Source organism: Neodiprion pinetum, chromosome 4 (genome assembly GCF_021155775.2).
Source record: "Neodiprion pinetum isolate iyNeoPine1 chromosome 4, iyNeoPine1.2, whole genome shotgun sequence".
Taxonomy (NCBI): Eukaryota; Metazoa; Arthropoda; class Insecta; order Hymenoptera; family Diprionidae; genus Neodiprion; species Neodiprion pinetum.
This window is the reverse complement of record NC_060235.2, coordinates 175,726-194,618: the sequence shown is the minus strand read 5'-3', so window position 1 is coordinate 194,618 and position 18,893 is coordinate 175,726. Positions and strand designations below refer to the sequence as shown.

Below are 18,893 nucleotides of genomic sequence, written 5' to 3'. Positions count from 1 at the left end.
ACACGCAGCGTTGGTTGCCTAGATCGTGATTTATATGGGCGTCATTGGGCGTGCGCAACAAACGGGTTGTCCTGTTATCGTTCCGACCAAAGAGTTTACTAATACTCTTCGGTTTCCGACAGTCTGTCTAACCTTCAAATCCGCCAGTGGAAATTGACATCGGTAAACTAACCTACAATGTATACGCCGGACGCGGAGGAGAAGCGTAATGGACGGCAAAACTGACAACTGACTGATATTGATAGTGTGAAATTGCGTAGGGAAAAAATCCGCACCGTTAACATGATAGACTCAATATCGTGGAACAGTGCGAGGGATGAGGCAATTCATCGAACGGTCGGAGAAGCGCAGCTAAAAAAGTATGGTAACTTTTTTAACAAATCAATCGAGGATTCAGGCTGGGTTCCTGACACATCTCTGAAATACGTCATCCAAGGGCCGATCCATCTCGTTTACAACCCCCGCGAGGACATTACCATAATGGACATGGTAGAAATGGAGAACAAAACATTGGCCAAGCTTCTCGCGGCGGTCGCGGGTACTTGCAGGGAAATCAGACTACTGAAAATCGAAGGTAATAAATTCTACCAGAGGCTACTCACCCAGGGCGAACGATGCAGTGTTGACGAAAAGGGGGACGACGTCAATGTCTTGTTATCAATTCTGCAGGACCTGTCAGCATACGTCAAACGGGTATCGCTTGTCGCAAATTTGACCATCCAGCAGCTGTCGAATCTGACGGGCAATGCCTATGATATATACTTTCCGCTGGTCATTGAACATCTGGTTGACTTATTTGTAATATTTGTAACTCTAGATGAGATCATCGTTGCTCAACCTTCGCTACTCGATACTTGGGATCAGTACTGCGTCCGCGCTAGCACAATGCTCCACAATTCTGAGCAATTCAATATACCTGGCTCAAAGTTACGTACTTTTGAAAAGCTGCTGAAAGATCTGCGCCATCAACTTTTGGCTAACAATTTATTTCTCGGAGCTATCGACAGGGCGATGGATGTGAAAAAAAGCCCAATAATGCAGAATCACTTCGCTTGTTACCTGAAAAATACTATGCTGGATGTGGAAAAGAAAGCCAGTGACAATTTATTGTTTAACAAAAACTGGATACGTACAAATGTAGGGGTCGTCGTCATTGTCAAATTGTTCGGAACTGTAGATAAGAAGATTTTTAAGAGGCTTTGCGAAATGAATAAAAAATACTACTCTATTACTCTGATTGGCAATATTATCTGGATTCCAAATAAATTTTTGGCCAATTCAGTCCCAAAAGAATTTGGCTTGGTAGTCGGTTCGCAAGCCGGGGAAAAGATCCTTGCCTCTAAGATCCAAAGATTGCCAGAAGTCACAAATTCCCTGGCTAGAAGGGCGACCCAGTGGTCAGTCGAGATGCAGAACATTATCGTGCATCCTGTTGAGAAATTTCACCAATCTGATCTGGAAAGAAGGTGCTGTATGCTTATTGAGTTTGTAATCCTGGTGCAGCAGGTAAAAGAGAATATATTTTTCACCACTAATCTTCACGCTGCTCTGCTAAAACCAATGAGCCGAAACATTGTCCAGCTTGTATGCAGACTCATAGAAATGCAGAAGTCACTTGAAACAACGTTTTACACTTTCGGCTCAGTCATTATTCAGTCCCAGAGCCATGTTATCCAGCATCTCTGTTATCAAATATTGGTCATCCTCGAAACGGCCAAGAGAGGACTGATGCTTAGCAAGGACAAAGGATACAGCAGGGAGCAGCTCGATACTATGACATTGATAGGCCTTGGTATGAGACTAATGAACGGTCCCCCGACAGACGACAGGAGGCTGATAACACGCTGCGCTCTGGCAGCTGCTAGCCAACTGACAGACAGCTTCAAAGAGGAAGAACTAATCAAATTGAGGGGATATCTGGACGCCTACGATACTATCGCAGAATTACATGACCTGGTTAGGCAGGCTTGCGATTACTCTAGCGTACTCTATCATCGAAGCATGCTGCCCGCTTACTTGAGCATGGTCATAGATGGCAACTCAGATATAAGTCGGATTGTTCATTTACTCGGTGCACTAAATAGTGCAGTAGCGGATCACGAGCCTCCCAACTCCGTGGGAAGCAGAAATAAAGAGCATAGGGAAATGCTAGTGAAAAATGTGCTAGAACCAGCCTGTCACGAGATTGAAACCAGCCTGAGGTTACACGTTCACGCGCATCTCAAGCTGGATGACTCGAATCCATTCAAGATTGGTGCTGTTAATTCCAACAGGATAGTCAGAGCCTCTCCACTGCCTGTTGCTGATAATTTCTTAAGCCCAAAGAGGTTCATCGAACATTATTTGGACAGCATGTTTTACAATCTCACCACCGTGGCTCTACATGACTGGAGGACGTACGGAACAATGCGGAGATTAGCTGGCTATAAACTGAATCTAGAAATGGTTCAGGATCATTTACCAACACAGAATTTGGAACAGGGTTTAGATGCGCTTGAAATAATGAGAAATATAGACACATTCGTTGCCAAATACTTGTACAACTTAAATACACAGACTTTCATAGAGCGTACTAGTTCTAATAAATATCTGAACACAATCGGGATAAGGCACATAGCGAACTCGATCAGAACCCATGGCAATGGAATAATGAGCACTACAGTGAATTTCGTCTATCAATTTCTCCGTGCGAAGCTACACACATTTTCACAATTCCTATTTGATGAACATATAAAATCACGATTAATACGAGATATCAGATTCATCAAATTACAGAGAGAGAGCAGGGCGACTCCTTATACATATGAGAGAGCTGAGAAGTTTCAGAAGGGTATACGCAAGCTTGGAATGACGACGGATGGTCTCAGTTATCTAGATCAATTTAGGATTCTGGTATCTCAAATAGGGAATGCCCTTGGTTACGTTAGACTGATTCGGTCTGGGGGTTTGGACGCTTGTTCCAACGCGATTGCTTTTCTTCCCACAATTAATTCTGACACTGTGTTTGAGTCGACATGTAAGAAGCTGGACTTTACAATAACTACACAAGCTGCCGGAAAGCGGCTCGACGATGACATTGCAAATTTAGTGCAAAGCTTCACGGAAGGAACACAATACTTCAGACTACTGGTAGATGTATTCGCTTCTGCATTCCGCGATACAAAAAACGTCCACTTACAACAATTTTACGCCATCATTCCTCCACTCACACTCAGTTATGTCGATAATGCTCTGGGAAACAAAGAGAAAATGTCTAAAAAGAATAAGACCGGGGCAGCATTCACCGACGATGGATTTGCAATGGGAGTCGCATACATTAACGCCCTTCTTGATCAGAACACGGAAATAGACGGACTTCAGTGGTTCAAAACCGTCGAGGAACAAATGACTCGAGAAAGAATAGCGGCGCAGCATAAAGACGATTGTGGCGACGAAAAATTACAACAGACTAGAGCTTTAACATTAAAATGTCTGGCAGAAAGAAATGCTGAGTTTCAACTTCTCTATTATAGCCTTTCGGGCGCGCGAGTATTCTTCAAGCAGCCGGATACGTCTTCTCTCTGAGTCATTAGCTATAAGTTTTAATGTTAAATTTGAAAAACACGTTTGAATATTATAACCAAGCGTATAATAGGGACTTTCATAACAAGCATATAATACCATGCTCTGTATTACGAAATATACAATTTTTAAGTAACTCAAATAAACGGCTAAGTTTATACTGATACTAGTTTCAGTTTGTCCTTCAAATGTGTCATCTCACCTTGGTACAAAACTAGCACACTGTGGGTATCAGGTTTTCCATAAGTGTGACTTCAATTTCTGTCGCGCAATTTTTTTATTGGTATGTCTGACGAATTTCAACGTCTTTGCTATATTTTTCTTACTTATAAACTGTACTAAAGTAACAGTATTATCGGTAGTATAATACATTCGACGATTGGTAGACAGATAAATGACTAGATATGCCGATCGGAAGAGATTACATTGCTTTTACAATCCTAATATTGAACAGTTCTCTGATAAGCACACGGAATGATATTGAAACGAGGATGGTTACGGTTTATCTTGAGGCACGAATTCAAAGCTAATCGTTTGGAGTTATTAGCTTCTGCCGCGGGACTAACCCCAAGTAGTTCATTTTATGCATTAAGTAGGTATTAAATTTGATTCCTGAATAACTACGCAACCCGTAAAGGGTCCTTTGTGAGGTAAATTTTCATTTGATTCCAGAGAAATGAAATTCGACGACTAAATATCTCTGATTTGATTACGTGTAAGAGCTACCAGATCCTTGAAGTGTATCCAGGGTATTGACTATTTCCAACAATATCTCTTCACCTCAATAATTACCAAGTTTTTTGTGATTATAGCGACAATATAAGTATACGTTGGGTTATTATTTTAATATAGCTTGTTGAGGATTCCATTTGCTTGCATTGTTATATTTTCTTTCACTGATTCTCTCCTACTTGCGTGAATAGAATCTTTGCTTTTCTTCAAAAACCAGTAACATTACTACTTTTTTTCTACACCACATACATTTCTAACCTGAATATTATTCAATCTGGTCAGGATAACGATGTTGACTAGAGATTATAACTCTGTTCCTTTCAAGGAAGTACTGGAGAACAGGCGGAAGCCTAGTTTTGAGATCTGGATACTTCCTCAGATTCCAAAAGGTCGTCACACGATGGTGTGGGTGGTAGCAGCTGTCTTCCACCACGTTTCTTACTCCGTGTAAACACCTTGGTGAGCTGGGCGAATTTACGCCGCGAAACTGTAACAGTATGTGAAAAAGTATTTAAAAGTTTAGACGCTTCTTTGGCAAAGCAGGCCTCAGCTTCAGTTTATTGAATAAATCCCGTTTCTCAATACCTTTACCCATATTTCGTAATCTTTCTTTGAATAAATCCTCATCGTCGTGGCTTACTGTGCCTGCAGATTTCTCACATTCGTCTAATTTAGTATCTACAAAAAAAACAAAAATAATGGTCGGATTAATCAGTATCAGACACAGCGTACATTTGCTCTTCTTTATAATTTGCCTGACTCATCGACTGACCGCTGGCCAAGGTGGAAAGAAAATCTTCATTCCACCTCAGTTCTGCCATGAATTCTTCGTTTTGAAGAAAGATTGCAATACGTTCGTCCTCCAGTGTGGAGCCTTCTAATGCGCCGCCAGGCTCCGGCATTTCGCAGCTCTCGCTCCACTGCCTGGGAAGCCTCAGAAATGTGTCTGGCAACGGACCTAGCAAGGGAGGCTGCCACTTGTGAATAGTCTTCAGCGACTTGCAAGGCTCGATTTTAGCCTGATTATCTTCAGATGAATCTTCGCTCTGCTCAATCTCACTTCTGATCTTTTCATTCTCGTTGTCCGTGCTCATTGCCAGTAGCTGATCGATAGTTGTGTCAACTGCACCCTGGTTCGAACGTAACACAGCCTGGAAAAAGATATGAGCTAAGTTTAAAATATTCTGTATGTATTTATTTCAAATATACGTGGAGGTGTTGGGTGTAAACAAGGTGGTACCTCGATAACGTCATCGTCCATCTGTGGAAACATGTTTTTGAAGTCAGCCATTGCCTGGTAAAATTCCAGGGTAGTCTGTTGCTGTTCTGCAGCAGACGCCATGGCAAAGATGCGCTCTCTTACTTTTGCATTACCAACGCTGCGACGGTCGAGCGATTATAGCCTTTGTTGTATCACGTGGAGCGGTGACTTCGTCGCAAACAATAATATCCATTTTGAAATATTTTTCGCACGTATAACGCACACACATACGTACTCCCCGCGACACGGAGCACTTCTAATTTGCCGATGCCGCGATTGCTCCGACCCAGTGCAAACTATTGTATATTGCCCGGCGCCCTGCTGATATCCTCATAGGATTTCCAACCCCAATACGCAGAAAGATCTCGCATTCTGGCATAATAAAGAACTCATCATCATCACTTTACCCGGATTACAAACGAGCTGCTGTTATGACAGTTGCGCATCCCTCTCAAATCGACTCGGCTCTTCGGTTCGGCTTCGACTGCCCGCTCATGCCCGCTGCCACCCGCTGCTGCACGCTCTAACTGCTGCTAGCGTGAAGTAAGTAGTTACGTACACGGTGCTGCCAAGGTGCGGGCATGGTAACTAGAGGTGAGGAGTCCGAACGCAATGCTAGCCAAATGGTCGGTGAAAGTGATGAACGATCCGCGGATTGTAACCGCCTGGCGGCGCTACCACTGCGGGCATCGTCAGCGCGGTGATTTTTGAATCGTCGATCCTCACGTATGTATCCTATTCGTAACCAGGCGCTGATATCGCTTGAGGATACATCCCGAACTACAAGATCTTTCATCACTGTGCGTTCGGACTCCTTTACTCTAGTCCAGCCTCCTGAACTCACCACTGCTCGTATACTAAAAAATTGTACGTGTTTTGTCCCCGTTTTTTAGTTCCTCTACGTGGCGCTAGTAGATTTCTGACACGCTCGCTGCCCTCGCTGACCACGCGCGAGCTTGTCAGACAACTACTAGCGCCACTAGTGGTGGAGATTGGCGGCAGAATCGAGGGACATTTTGCGAACCGCTTTTAGCAGCGTGTATCAGGGGGCTGCTCTAGTCTTCATGGTGCGGGGTTCCTAAATAAATAGTACCGCAAATCGCCAAAAATCGGCGCACAGGTAGCCAAATGTAGCCAGTTTCCCAACTAACAAGTAACCCCTAGGACCCCTAGGCTGTAGCGAAACGAAATTTTGCTACCAGGGCGTCTCAACCACGGAGTAGTATGTCTCAAATCGAACAATTGGCGGATATAAAAATATGACGATAAAGATGAAGAAAGGTCTATTCTGAATTATAATTGTATCATTTTATCGGACATATCAGAATCTCCCCTTTTCTATTCTAACTACACATTTACGTTTTAAATTGAATGCAGAACCGATCATAAAACGATTTCCGGTAATCTACATCCAATTGTATGAAGGACTTCGGAAAACACCAGAATAAAAAATGGACAAATTATTACGTACCTACATTTATTATCTCTTAAAACGCTTGTACTTATAGTTTTTCTTTTCGATCAAGGCATATAATATATAAGCCCTATTGAAAATTATTCAGTGATGCCGGTATGCTGCGAGCAGTGACCAAAAGTTATCTGTTTTGCAGTTTCAATTACGCCATATTTATTCTAAAATCATGCCCTATTTATCATCTTCGCGGTTTTATATCGAGTATATGCTGACCTAAGTGATTCACATAGCGGTTTCCCGTGACTAGGAAGATAATTGTGAGTGTAAATATTCGTTAATTTGATGTACAAAGTCGGTTGAAATAATTGAAATAACCTCACGATGGCCGTTGCCCGGTTTTATTAGCGAAAGATAGACATTTTATTCGAGATTTACTCGGGTTTTGAATATACCGTACAGAACAAAGATCAGAATATCTTCATGCAATTTTGAGAGAAAGTCGGTAACAAATAAAGTGCATTCAATTGGCATTCGTTATCTATGCTTGTCAACGTCCTATTTCGTGGTCAACGGATTTTGGCGGGATTCGTGACTTATACTGTGGGGTTCGAGTCGTACAAACAACAGACAATCGGTATAAAATTTTTCTCTCTTCCCTCCAATTTAACGGACGGGTCTTGGCGTGCCGTTACGGTATGGTTGTTATTTCTCGTTATTAAAGTGAAAGAAATATGAAAAGTAGCCGCGAATATTCAGATTTACATCTGCAATTTGTCGTGTGAAGGGATTCGGAGCGCAGAGATAAACACATAGCAGTTAATCGGCACCGCGAAGTCGTTTAGGCTGTGAAGAAATTCACAGAGTCAATTTTCATTCGTTGCCAGCTAAACTCAAGTAACAATCGAAATTATTTTCGCAAGTTCTAATCCTCTGTTCTCGATCGCCTCATTAAAATGTAGTCACGTTAGATCTTAGCAAGTGCAGCGCGTAATTTAAAGACCGCGTTTATTCTATTTGCGGGGTGAAAAATTATGGTGGGTTCTCCATCGATGATATTCTTTGTCGCGTCAAGCAGTAATCGTTTTTTCAGCGAACGAGTGCCATTTTAGGATAAAGCAATTTGGGTTTTACCATGATATTCAGCAATACCGATCACCCTGCGGATCGTTCAATACTAAGTTTATTCAGTGATACTTCCGAACAGAATATAAAATTTCTTAAGTATTCTCAATGGGAATATAAAATTTGTTAAGTGTTATCCACAGGAATATAAAATTTATTCAGTGTCCTCCACAGGAATATAAAATTATTCAGTGTTCTCCACAGGAATATAAAATTTATTCAGTGTTCTCCACAGGAATATAAAATTATTCAGTGTTCTCCACAGGAATATAAAATTATTCAGTGTTCTCCACAGGAATATAAAATTATTCAGTGTTCTCCAAAGGAATATAAAATTTCTTAAGTGTTCTCGATGGGAATAAAAAATTTGTTAAGTGTTATCCACAGGAATATAAAATTTATTCAGTGTCCTCCACAGGAATATAAAATTATTCAGTGCTCTCCACAGGAATATAAAATTTATTCAGTGTTCTCCACAGGAATATAAAATTATTCAGTGTTCTCCAAAGGAATATAAAATTTCTTAAGTGTTCTCGATGGGAATAAAAAATTTGTTAAGTGTTATCCACAGGAATATAAAATTATTCAGTGTTCTCCACAGGAATATAAAATTTGTTACGTGTTCTCCACAGGAGTATAAAATTTAAGTGTTATCCACAGGAATATAAAATTTATTCAGTGTCCTCCACAGGAATATAAAATTATTCAGTGTTCTCCACAGAAATATAAAATTTATTCAGTGTTCTCCACAGGAATATAAAATTATTCAGTGTTCTCCACAGGAATATAAAATTTGTTACGTGTTCTCCACAGGAGTATAAAATTTGTTACGTGTTCTCCACAGGAGTATAAAATTTAAGTGTTATCCACAGGAATATAAAATTTATTCAGTGTCCTCCACAGGAATATAAAATTATTCAGTGTTCTCCACAGGAATATAAAATTTGTTACGTGTTCTCCACAGGAGTACAAAATTTGTTACGTGTTCTCCACAGGAGTATAAAATTTAAGTGTTATCCACAGGAATATAAAATTTATTCAGTGTCCTCCACAGGAATATAAAATTATTCAGTGTTCTCCACAGGAATATAAAATTTATTCAGTGTTCTCCACAGGAATATAAAATTTGTTACGTGTTCGCCACAGGAATATAAAATTATTCAGTGTTCTCCACAGGAATATAAAATTTATTCAGTGTTCTCCACAGGAATATAAAATTTGTTACGCGTTCTCCACAGGAATACGAAATTTATTCAGGATTCTCCACAGGAATATTTAATTCACGACAGAACAGACTGGCATCGGTGAGTCTCATGAATTTAAAAAATTACTCATTATAGTGACTGTCCTCTATTTGAAAATGTTCAGTTGTACCATGATAAAAGTATTCGAAACATTACACTTGTAATTAAGTTACTAATATCACTTATATATCAGCACGAAATGGCAAACATTTTGAAGCGTTTCACATTTATCTTGAAAAATAGGACTACTTTCTGTTAGCGAAATATGGGGGAGATTTACCTCCTTCTACTCTATCTACAGTTTGAACAAACTCCGAAAATTCGAGGTATAATAACATTCACATCTTAATTGTTACTATCTCCATTACGGTGGCCCTTAATATTGGTAAAAAAACATTTTTTTCCCTCTCAACCCTTGAATTGACTCGGAATATTAAAAAATGATTTTTAAAGTGAAATCCGCTCTTAATTTTAATATTAACCCGTGTCCCAAAGGCCCTTTAAAGGAGTTGAAATCGATTTTTTTTTAAATTTTTTGATCATTTTGCATATAAACAATGAAATAACATTGTGTGGCAACTTAAACTAATCTAAAAGTAATTTTACCACATTCCGCACATTATCTGAATTTCTTAAGGTGATCCGGACATTAGAGCAATGTAAAGATAAAATGCGGAATTTTTGATATGTTATTAATCGCTAATAAATACGTGTAAAATACTTCTTTTTAATTAGATAAAATGAGAGATTATCTGATTTGAATTTGAGAAGCAGAAATAAGGACTGTTTTAAGGAAAATTTTTAGTGGGGAAAAAAGGTGAAACATCTACAAAAATGAGCTGGAAATCAATGTAACATCTCCGAACGTAATTATTGCCAATATAGCGTTGTGATTTTTTGATCCGATTACTTTTCCATTTTCTCGTATCTATTTCATGTCAAAAAAGTAATGCTGTCGAAATACGGATAACGGCATGTATTTTCGCAGGAAAAACTGTGTAAAACTTTTTTTTTTCAAATTTTTTACCTTTATAATTACTCCTAATCGATTTTAACTCCTTGAAAGGGCCTTTGGGGCACAGGTTAATACTAAAATTAAGAGCGGATTTCACGTTTAAAAATCATTTTTTAGTATTTGGAGTCAATTTAAGGGCCGAGAGAATTTTTTTTTTTTTTTTTACCAATATTAAGGGCCACCCTAATCTCCATACAACTTTTCAACCTTCGTTAACCAATTAATTAAATTTTAATCACATGATGAATAATTTCGCATTGTGAGGTATTCGCTCGCATATACTATGCTCAAATATGCATTAAATTAAATTTGAATCCGTTGTGCAAAAAAAAAGCGATTGGTGTGACGTTGGCTGTAATTACATTAGGTATAAAGGGTATAAAAACTACTGACCGTATTAACTTTGCTTCGCGGGTAAAGGCATCGTAGCAGGAGCTGAAAAACAGGGGCGAATTTGCCGTATTCTTTGGCAATGCCGATTCGATTTAACACACCCCAAATATTCCATAAGACGAGTCGGTAAAAGCACCCAGGTAGCATTCTATCGTAAGTTCACGTTACGGCCATCACCTTGGCGCATGCATGACTCTGCGGGCAAACTACTCTCCGTCTGTTACCGCAGTTGTAAGAAGTCTTGCACACGTGCGCTTCCGAAATGGCTCCCTGCAGATTTGCGGCATGAGATGTGTGCTCTGCCTCGAAAAAGAAAAAATTTTTTTCTCCGATGCCTGAGACAATTTACACCATACACGTATCAATTGACGTACGATCAGCAGCTTCGGCCTTTTTTTCGTAGCTGTTTACCACGGTGCTGTTCCGATATACTTATATTCATGCATGACCACAGGGTCAGTTGCATTACAATAGAGTTGGAGTCGGGTCGAAATTCAGTTCAGAGTTAAGAATTGGCGTTTGGTTACAATTTGCGAACCGAATGTTCATTCAAACCGCTCTCAAATTTGGACACGGTATTGAACACTTTCTGCTAAAAAGTCGAACGAAAAGTTATTTGCTCATTGGCTGGCGTTTATCCCGCGTTGCGCAGTTTCGCCGGATGTTGGCCCCACGGGACGCCACTCTTCACGCACGTAACAAGAGCAGACTACGCAGGCCCACGTACAATAATCACACTTATTATTTGCCCGATGGGTGTTAACAAAAAGTGTAACAAATAAAGTGAATCCAAATAGAAGAATTTTCGTGTTGTTGCTGAAGGAAGGAAAATTATATGGGGAGCCAATGTTTCGAAATTGAAATAAGAAACGAAACTATGCAACGATATTAGTGTTATGTATTATTTGCATTTGCGTAATTTTTTTCCCCAATAATCTGTCAATTAAATAACATTGCCGATCTCTTGCCTCTCTGCCGCAAATTGAATAGCCATTTGTCGCCTAGTTTTTGCAAGGTTTCTATGACCTGCGCAATCTAAATTTTCCTGGTAGCACTTCGCCCTGCAACACTGTCGACACAGCTTGTATTCACATTTGTATCCCTGAAGAGGTAGACAAAATTAAGATGAAAAGACACGAAGAAACAAAGTTATTCAATATCAGATTATTCAACTTTGAGTACTGACCAATGGGTTTGGACAACTGGTACATAGATCTGAGCCACGTTTAACAGACGCAGACTGTCTATTCGGTCGCCTAGCGATTCGACGAAGTTTCTTGAGTCGTTTTCTTGAAATCTCGTTACCATCTTCGTCCTTCAGGTTCCTCTTTATCGTGCTATTTTCCTGTTCACTTTTTTTTGCTTCCACCTTGATTAGGTGCTTTTGGGGCGAATCCCGCACGTACGGCTGGCATAACCACGGCGGTAATTTCAAATTGTAATCTGCCGCGGGAAAACACAGAAACAGTAGAGTCGATAAACGTTGCATTGCCAAAATGAAGGAATTATTAGTTGTAGAATATATTCTGGACAAACCATTGCTCTTATCATCCCACAGCATGAGGCCTTCATGGTAGGGCAAATATCGAGTTCTAAGAGCCTCCACTACACCTCTAAACGATTCCATTGTAGAATTTCTCGCCAGGTTTGCCCTTGCCTCTTCATTTCCTGCTAGACAAAGTCTACTCTCTAGTTAAACGTATGCTGTAACTTTATACAGAATAGCAATGGTATTCGTGATTTCAGGCGAAAGCGGGATTCTGAACAGTTTTAATTGATGGCGATTTAGAAATTCATTGAAAAATGTGATGCGTAATGTTAGCATGATATTCAAGTAGGACATACATGTGTTGAAATAATTTGAATAAATGCCCGCGTATGAAAGAGCTTGGGGCAGGATATCTTTCGACGAGGTCCAAATACTCTGACGCAGGTTCCCAAGCTGGTGGATAACGCCCTTCAAATATACAAGGGTTGTACAAATTTCCCTCTGCGGACATAACTCCTTCGACATTTGTCTCCTTCATGCATCGTTCCGCGTCCTGTACTGTCTGTATGTTACCATTTGCGAGTACTGGGATTTTAACGCGTTCTCTATAATCCAAATTAGGAATAAAATATGAGAACTGTAATTTCTTTGAAATTCTGTTTCCTTTCCTTTCGTTCGCATACACACACACACACACGCGCGCGTGCGCGCGCGCGCTCGTACGTACGTACATATATACATGCATACATGCATACATGCATACATACATACATACATACATACATACATACATACATACATACATACATACATACATACATACGTACACTAGCCAAAATATTCAAGAAACAGGGACAATTACCTGACAGCTTTGATATGGTTCCAGGATGCTAACCCTGTGAAAGGCCCCTTCTGATCTCTGGTTCGTCCATGAACAGTGAGCATTGCTGCTCCGGCGTCCTCAAGCATGCGAGCGTAATCGATTGTCTTATTGATATCGGAAAAAATCCTTAACTTGCAGGTAACGGGAATCTTTATTCCTTGGCTCAAGATGCGCACTGAAAAGGGGAAATCGATTATTTTTATTACAAATAGAAATTTTTTTCCTTCCGGATCTCTTCTGCAAATGCATATCGCGTGTACTCACCGATGTTTCTCAGAAGCTCCCAGTCATCTTGGAGGAATGCCCCGTAATGACCACGCTTTGCTATGGCTTGTGGACAGCCGAGATTAATATCAATGGCATCGCAGTGAGGCTCGGCAAGGAGGGCTGCTTCCAGCAATATTTTCGGATCATTACCGCAAAACTGCGCAAATGAAAATATAAATTTTAACGGTAATGTTGCAGTGATGCCATTGCGTGAACAGCACTACATAGAATTCAGCATTAAATTCATTAATTACACAGCAACTGATGTATGTACCTGTACTATCAGCGGACGGTCTTCCGCGGAGCTGGCGAGGGCCTCGCGGCGGTATTTTGGATCTCTGCAAAAGACCGAGGAGTGTAGCATCGGAGTATAGCAGAGTTGAGAACCGTGTCTGCGGGAGAGCAATCTCCATGCTAATTCGCTGGCGTCCACCATAGGAGCGATCACGTACCGCGGAGATCCGAGTACATCGCGCCAAATGTTCCTTTCCGTTTTAACGAAGGTAGCGTCGACTTCGGCAGTGCCGGTTTCCATCTGCGTTATTGAAATCAACGAAACATAGTGGAAAACAATTATTGACGGCCAAATCAATCCTAGGAAAGGATGCTACAGAAATTTTCGTTCAAGACGCGATGAATCGCTCGTTAAGGGTGAATTCCACGTTTAAGAATTTGGCGAACGATCGTATGGCCAAATTTACACGACGTGCAGTGCGGTATTACAGTATATTCATATAAACAAGTAGAGAATGACCCGTCTGCATGGCACTAAAGTGCCATCTGTATACCGCGATCTCGGATACTGCCATTCGTTATACTATTCCATCGATATTCGTACCACTCTGTGCGGTAATTTTCTAACAATCATTTATACATGTACGATTATACAATACCATGGTTCTCAGCCCCTGTATTATGCGTATGTATACACTGTACATATTACCGAAATCGGGAAATAAAAATCATACCAGTGTTCATCGTTATCACATACCTATATTGAATTAACGTAATAGCAGCAAGAATGAAATTTACCCAGATATTCACATAAATGAGATTCAACTTGTATACCTAAAGACAGAGATATTGGCTGGAAATGGTATTCGAATAGAGACAACGTTTATACGTGATAAAAATTTACTACAGAGTTATTATTTGTCACATACGATGCAGTATTTCCGCAAATGCCCCCAAGTACGGGTTTATGTGTCTTGAGTCTACCGCCGCGCGCAGTATTGCCGACTCAAAATGATTGTTTGGTGATTTTGAACAAATAAACATGCAATCCATGTAAAGTGACGAGCTGAGAAACCGATTTCGCCAGTTATCCGACCCAATTAAAACGGATCCAGGCCGGAGAGCAGAATCAACTGTGCTTTGCAGCGTATCGGGGGTACCGGGTCCCTCTCCTCAGGGGGCCATAAGATTCATGTAATTATCGTATTTATTCATTATCATAATGTCTACAGTACGTATAATCCTGTATGTATGTACATTTAGCATAATACAAATATTGCGTATCGCGTATATAATATGTATAATTTTAAGTATACGTAGAAAACAACGACATAATGGACGGATACAAAGTTCGTTGCGTAGAGCTTGTAATAATCAACTGCATTGCGTTTAACAATACCTGAATTCTCCACAATTGTACTCTTTATAACATACAAAACCAACAAATCAGAGGGAATTAGCCTGAGCAACATCGTCCGCATCAGCACGAGCAGGTGTAACAGTGTTATCCGTGTAATCGCGATTCACCGAAGACGAGCTCGAGGGTGGGAACGGGAAGTGGTTAACTTTGGGCGGTGTTCTGGGAGAGGCGGGTTTCGAGAGCTCTGATTCAGGAATCGGGGACAACTGGGCGATCTCCGTAACATGCGGGCCCATTTTGAATCTGGGCCTCTTGGAGAAGGACGTTCTCCTTATTCTGAGAGGCGGCTGACTCCGTCTAGGCTGCGGTACCGGCGCGGGGACTGCATTGGCGATGGACTCAAAGGCCACGGGAATTCGCCCCATCTTGTGCCTGGGTACGAGGACCAACGAGGGCAGCTTTAGCGGGGGCCTCGGTTTGTCATCCCCGGATAAAATCGTCGACGCGTTCGACGGGGATTGTAACTTGGGAGTTTCCTTCTTGTTTTCACCAACCCCAACGTCGCTCGCGGAGGGATTTACCCTGTTCTTTCTGGAGCGAGGGGCGGGCGCCTCGCTAGCAACGTAGCGTTGTCGGGAGTTCCGCCTGAGTCTGGTACGGAGGAAGTACCGTATCCTGCGTATGGTGAGGCAGGACCTGGGGCCGCGTTCCTTGCCCGAGGGCGAGGGTAAGGATAACGGCGAGTGGGGTTTCCGCTTCGTCCGCTTCTCCGAGCCCGCGTTTTTTATCGAAAAGCAACAGGATACCGGGGAAGGGGTGGACGGCTTGAGCTCAACGAGTTCCCGGGGTCGTTCGGCCTCGCTCAAAATCGTCTGCGACGAGACCTCGATCGAAGTCTCGGTGTCGCGGGTTTCGTACGAAAAGTAGAGGTGAAAGTTCGGCCGCTCTTTGCATCGGGGCCCCCCAGTCTCCTCGGCACCGCAGAGCTGGGACCGCTGATGGGTGGAGCAGATGTAGACGCTGCGCTGCTCGCTCATATCGGGGTCCACCGCGACCGGTGCTGACGGAGCGTTCCGGAATTGGTAGCGGGGCCGCTCTGGTTCCTCAGCAGTGGCGACTCGATTGGTACAGAACGCGGGACACTTCCGGGCCCGGGCTTTTGCCGGCGGTGCAGGAGAAGCAGCTTGAGCCGCCATGCGCTCGCGCTTTTCGCGCACATACTCGTAGGTCGTGAGACCGAGGCAAGCGATGTAGCCGTGGAAGAAACAGAGGTGAATCAGGAGGGCGGCGGCTATCGCCGAGAATATTCCGACGAGGGAAATTACAACGAGAGACCCTGTTCCGGGGGGCTGCTGGGCCAGCGGCGGCTGCGTCGAGTTGTCCATTTTCGGGCCCCAGCCGGCCAGGTCAGCGTGGACCAGGGCTAACTCGGCGAGGGATATCGCGGCCACGGCTAGGGCTGCGACGACCGCCGATACGAGGCAGACGATGAATGCGGGATAGTTTCGGCCCCCGACACAGTTGTTTAGCCACTTGCAGTGGTGATCGAAATGGTCGACGCACTTATTGCAGACCGAGCAGTGCTTCGTCCTTCGACCGGTGTTTATGTTGCACAGGTGGCATCGGCCGTTTTCAATCACGTGGAGATGCCGCGCGCGGTCCAAGTCCGGCACGGTCTTGCGCGACGACTGCGACCGGAGCTGCGGTGCCGCCGGGTCGATGAGCAGCGCCACGAGGTGCGCGGCTACGTGGAGTGAGAACGTCGCTCCGAGGAGGCCCGAGCCGACCGGTTGTACGCCCGGACCGAGAAGCGGCAGGACCACCGTGAACGTGCCAACCGCGATGCCCACAAGCGCTATCCACCCGACCACTTGTTGGGGGTGCAGCGGAAGTTGGAACCCATTCACACGTCGCACTCGCGGGTTTCGATCCGAACCCTTGACGCGGACCGAGCACCACCACCACCACCACGACCACCAGCAGCAACAACGCGGCGCTCGCCAGATTCCCTTTCGCATTCCGATCAAGTTCTCTCATCCTCCCTCGTCGTCGGGGTAACCTCCATTTTTTCTTTTCGTTTCGGAAACGAAGCTTACAGTCGTTGGACGCTCGCTGAGGAGTCTATTCGAGACTGAGAAAGACGACGTTCAGAGCCGTACGACATCCCGGCGACGGAGTCGGTATAGCCGCAGAGCCTGCCTCCGCCCTGTGTGCCTCGCGAATCGATAGTGGCATGGCAACCTCATTTTATTGGTATCCCTCCAAAACTGTTATACGTACAGCGTGTACGGATGGTCAGCTGTTAGCTGCCTCTGTGCATATTACAGTCATCCGGTTTACTATACATGCATTGTTCTTCTATTTTACAACATTCCCGCGGGTGGCTGGAGAGGAGAAAAAGTCTGCGATTCCTACAATTAGGGTGGGCAAACCGGTCTGAAGCGGGCTTCGCGATGCAGATTGTAGCATAATTGTACTGCGCGTAGTTCGGTATCCTTGTATTGTATTCTATGTTCGGAGAATGAAAAGCATTATTTATAGAAGTGTCTTGACACTTGAGCTGCTATTTGTGCTGAATTTCTTTTTTTATTTGTGAATATAGTTCTTACTTTCACGATTAACGTAACGCCTTTCGCAGATTCCAATTCATCTCTTCTCGTATGATCTCTGTGCGATACCCATGATGTATATACCTTGCGTAAAATTTGTAATGAATAAGATATCGTCCAGCGAGGGCGAGTCGGTAGATTAGTCGATATTTTATATAGAAGAAAATGTAGCGAATGTGTTTTACAATGGATGTACACAAACATACATACGTAAGAAGTGTAACAATTTGGTTAACCTTTAAAAGTCTATTCAGGGCCTTGCAAGAAACTAATTGGCAATCTTGTATGAGAATATTTGCATCACGGATTACAGAGTCACCTGCTGATATGTGTTTGTGGAAAAATAAAAATTCGGATAAAGGAGATTGATCAGCAAGTCAGGAAGTACTGATATCGTGTACGTGTGTAAACCAACCTAACCTAACGTCCAAGATCAGTTTAGACGCGTTATTACCGGACCGCCCCTATAGAGTTATTCCCAATACGGAGGTACTGTTACCGTCAACAAAATACTGTTTCTGAAAATAAAATGAACATCGCGCCCAAGCTATGTTATGTGGGGGACAGAATTTTTAGGTTAGTGGCGACCAACTTTGTTCACGATGAACTGCAAAGGTTGAAGCGAATAAAAGAACTATAATTTGAAGTTTGCACTTACAACGTCGATCATACAACGATGTATTGTGTGTGGCGTGATACGATGCCAAAGCGGACTTTTCGCTCTAGAGGCACATTATCACACAGATTCAAAATTGCGGAGAAAAACTAAATTAGGTAGTACATACCTCTTATTCTGACACCACTGACACTGGCTACGGTCGATCACCTGACGGAATTCAAACAAACTAGTTACGAAATAGCGAAACATTTAAGTTTATTCAGATAAATTTAAATGATCACATTATGACTATAATCGGCAGTCTGAATAGATGAAAATTCGAATCTACCATGTTATGTGATCGCATGAAATAAAAAATTCACGATTTCGAGTAATGCTTGAAAGGTTTGAGATGCGGAAGATGTGTGAATATGGCCGCCGACCTTGGATTAAATCAGGAGTCAAGTTTTGATGAGACCATGGATAACTTGACACTCTCAAGGATTACGGACATTTAGCCAGACATTAATAATGAGATTCTAGTGAAAAGATGTCGATTAGCCGGGCAGTACAGAAATCGGTAATTTCCAAATTGCCTGCAAACAACTCGTCGCACCACTCCCGGGATTGGCGGTCTCTACATATCTGTGGTCAAAGTAGTTCTGGTGTTCGATATTTAATCGACGCAAGTAAACCCTTCGGACGGGCGAC

The 18,893-nt window shown here is 42.6% G+C and overlaps 4 protein-coding genes across 10 annotated transcripts in view; 2 read left to right on the top strand and 2 right to left on the bottom strand.

Annotated features, from left to right (window-relative positions):
* The first annotated feature begins 18 nt into the window (after nt 1-18).
* SWIP (strumpellin and WASH-interacting protein) lies at nt 19-4,492 on the top strand. Its single transcript, XM_046621600.2, has one exon. The coding sequence runs from the start codon at nt 283-285 to the stop codon at nt 3,562-3,564; it is 3,282 nt and encodes a 1,093-aa protein (XP_046477556.1). The 5' UTR covers nt 19-282; the 3' UTR covers nt 3,565-4,492.
* Nucleotides 1,536-6,140, bottom strand: LOC124216737 (CUE domain-containing protein 1). Of its 2 annotated transcripts, none has more exons than XM_046621626.2 (4): nt 5,534-6,140; nt 5,066-5,444; nt 4,885-4,971; nt 1,536-4,780 (listed from the first exon to the last, which is right to left on the bottom strand). In XM_046621626.2, exons 1-4 carry the CDS (start codon nt 5,633-5,635, stop codon nt 4,644-4,646), a joined length of 705 nt encoding a protein of 234 aa, XP_046477582.1. In that variant the 5' UTR covers nt 5,636-6,140; the 3' UTR covers nt 1,536-4,643. The 2 variants fall into 2 exon arrangements, with proteins under 2 accessions (XP_046477582.1, XP_046477580.1); XM_046621624.2 differs by having other exon boundaries at nt 4,879-4,971; nt 5,534-6,138.
* A 3,130-nt stretch (nt 6,141-9,270) lies between these two features.
* The window catches only part of RNaseZ (ribonuclease Z), an 18,596-nt gene continuing 8,973 nt past the window's right edge, over nt 9,271-18,893 (top strand). Inside the window, exon 1 of the mRNA XM_046622251.2 lies at nt 9,271-9,394. The gene's annotated coding sequence lies outside the window, so the exon portion shown is untranslated. The remainder of the gene's footprint in view (nt 9,395-18,893) is intronic.
* The window catches only part of LOC124217022 (tRNA-dihydrouridine(16/17) synthase [NAD(P)(+)]-like), a 9,399-nt gene continuing 927 nt past the window's right edge, over nt 10,422-18,893 (bottom strand). Inside the window, exons 4-11 of one of the 6 annotated variants that reach the window (XM_046622257.2) lie at nt 18,370-18,410; nt 13,656-13,916; nt 13,379-13,538; nt 13,094-13,289; nt 12,588-12,836; nt 12,279-12,424; nt 11,929-12,185; nt 10,422-11,844 (exon numbers count right to left, since the gene is read on the bottom strand). In XM_046622257.2, the coding sequence (XP_046478213.1) occupies nt 11,686-11,844; nt 11,929-12,185; nt 12,279-12,424; nt 12,588-12,836; nt 13,094-13,289; nt 13,379-13,538; nt 13,656-13,916 (1,428 nt within the window). In that variant the 5' untranslated portion in view covers nt 18,370-18,410 and the 3' untranslated portion in view covers nt 10,422-11,685. The other 5 variants (XM_046622259.2, XM_046622256.2, XM_046622260.2 and 2 more) reach the window with 5 other exon arrangements.

Bases quoted from the DNA above. Each gene is read 5' to 3' on its own strand.
- SWIP (XM_046621600.2), top strand. From the start codon at position 283: ATGATAGACTCAATATCGTGGAACAGTGCGAGGGATGAGGCAATTCAT.
- LOC124216737 (XM_046621624.2), bottom strand. From the start codon at position 5,635: ATGGCGTCTGCTGCAGAACAGCAACAGACTACCCTGGAATTTTACCAG. The intron at 4,972-5,065 runs GTCAGTCGATGA...TTTTTTTTGTAG, and splicing joins TCTTTCCACCTTGGCCAGCG to ATACTAAATTAGACGAATGT. The intron at 4,781-4,878 runs GTATTGAGAAAC...ATACTGTTACAG, and splicing joins ATTACGAAATATGGGTAAAG to TTTCGCGGCGTAAATTCGCC.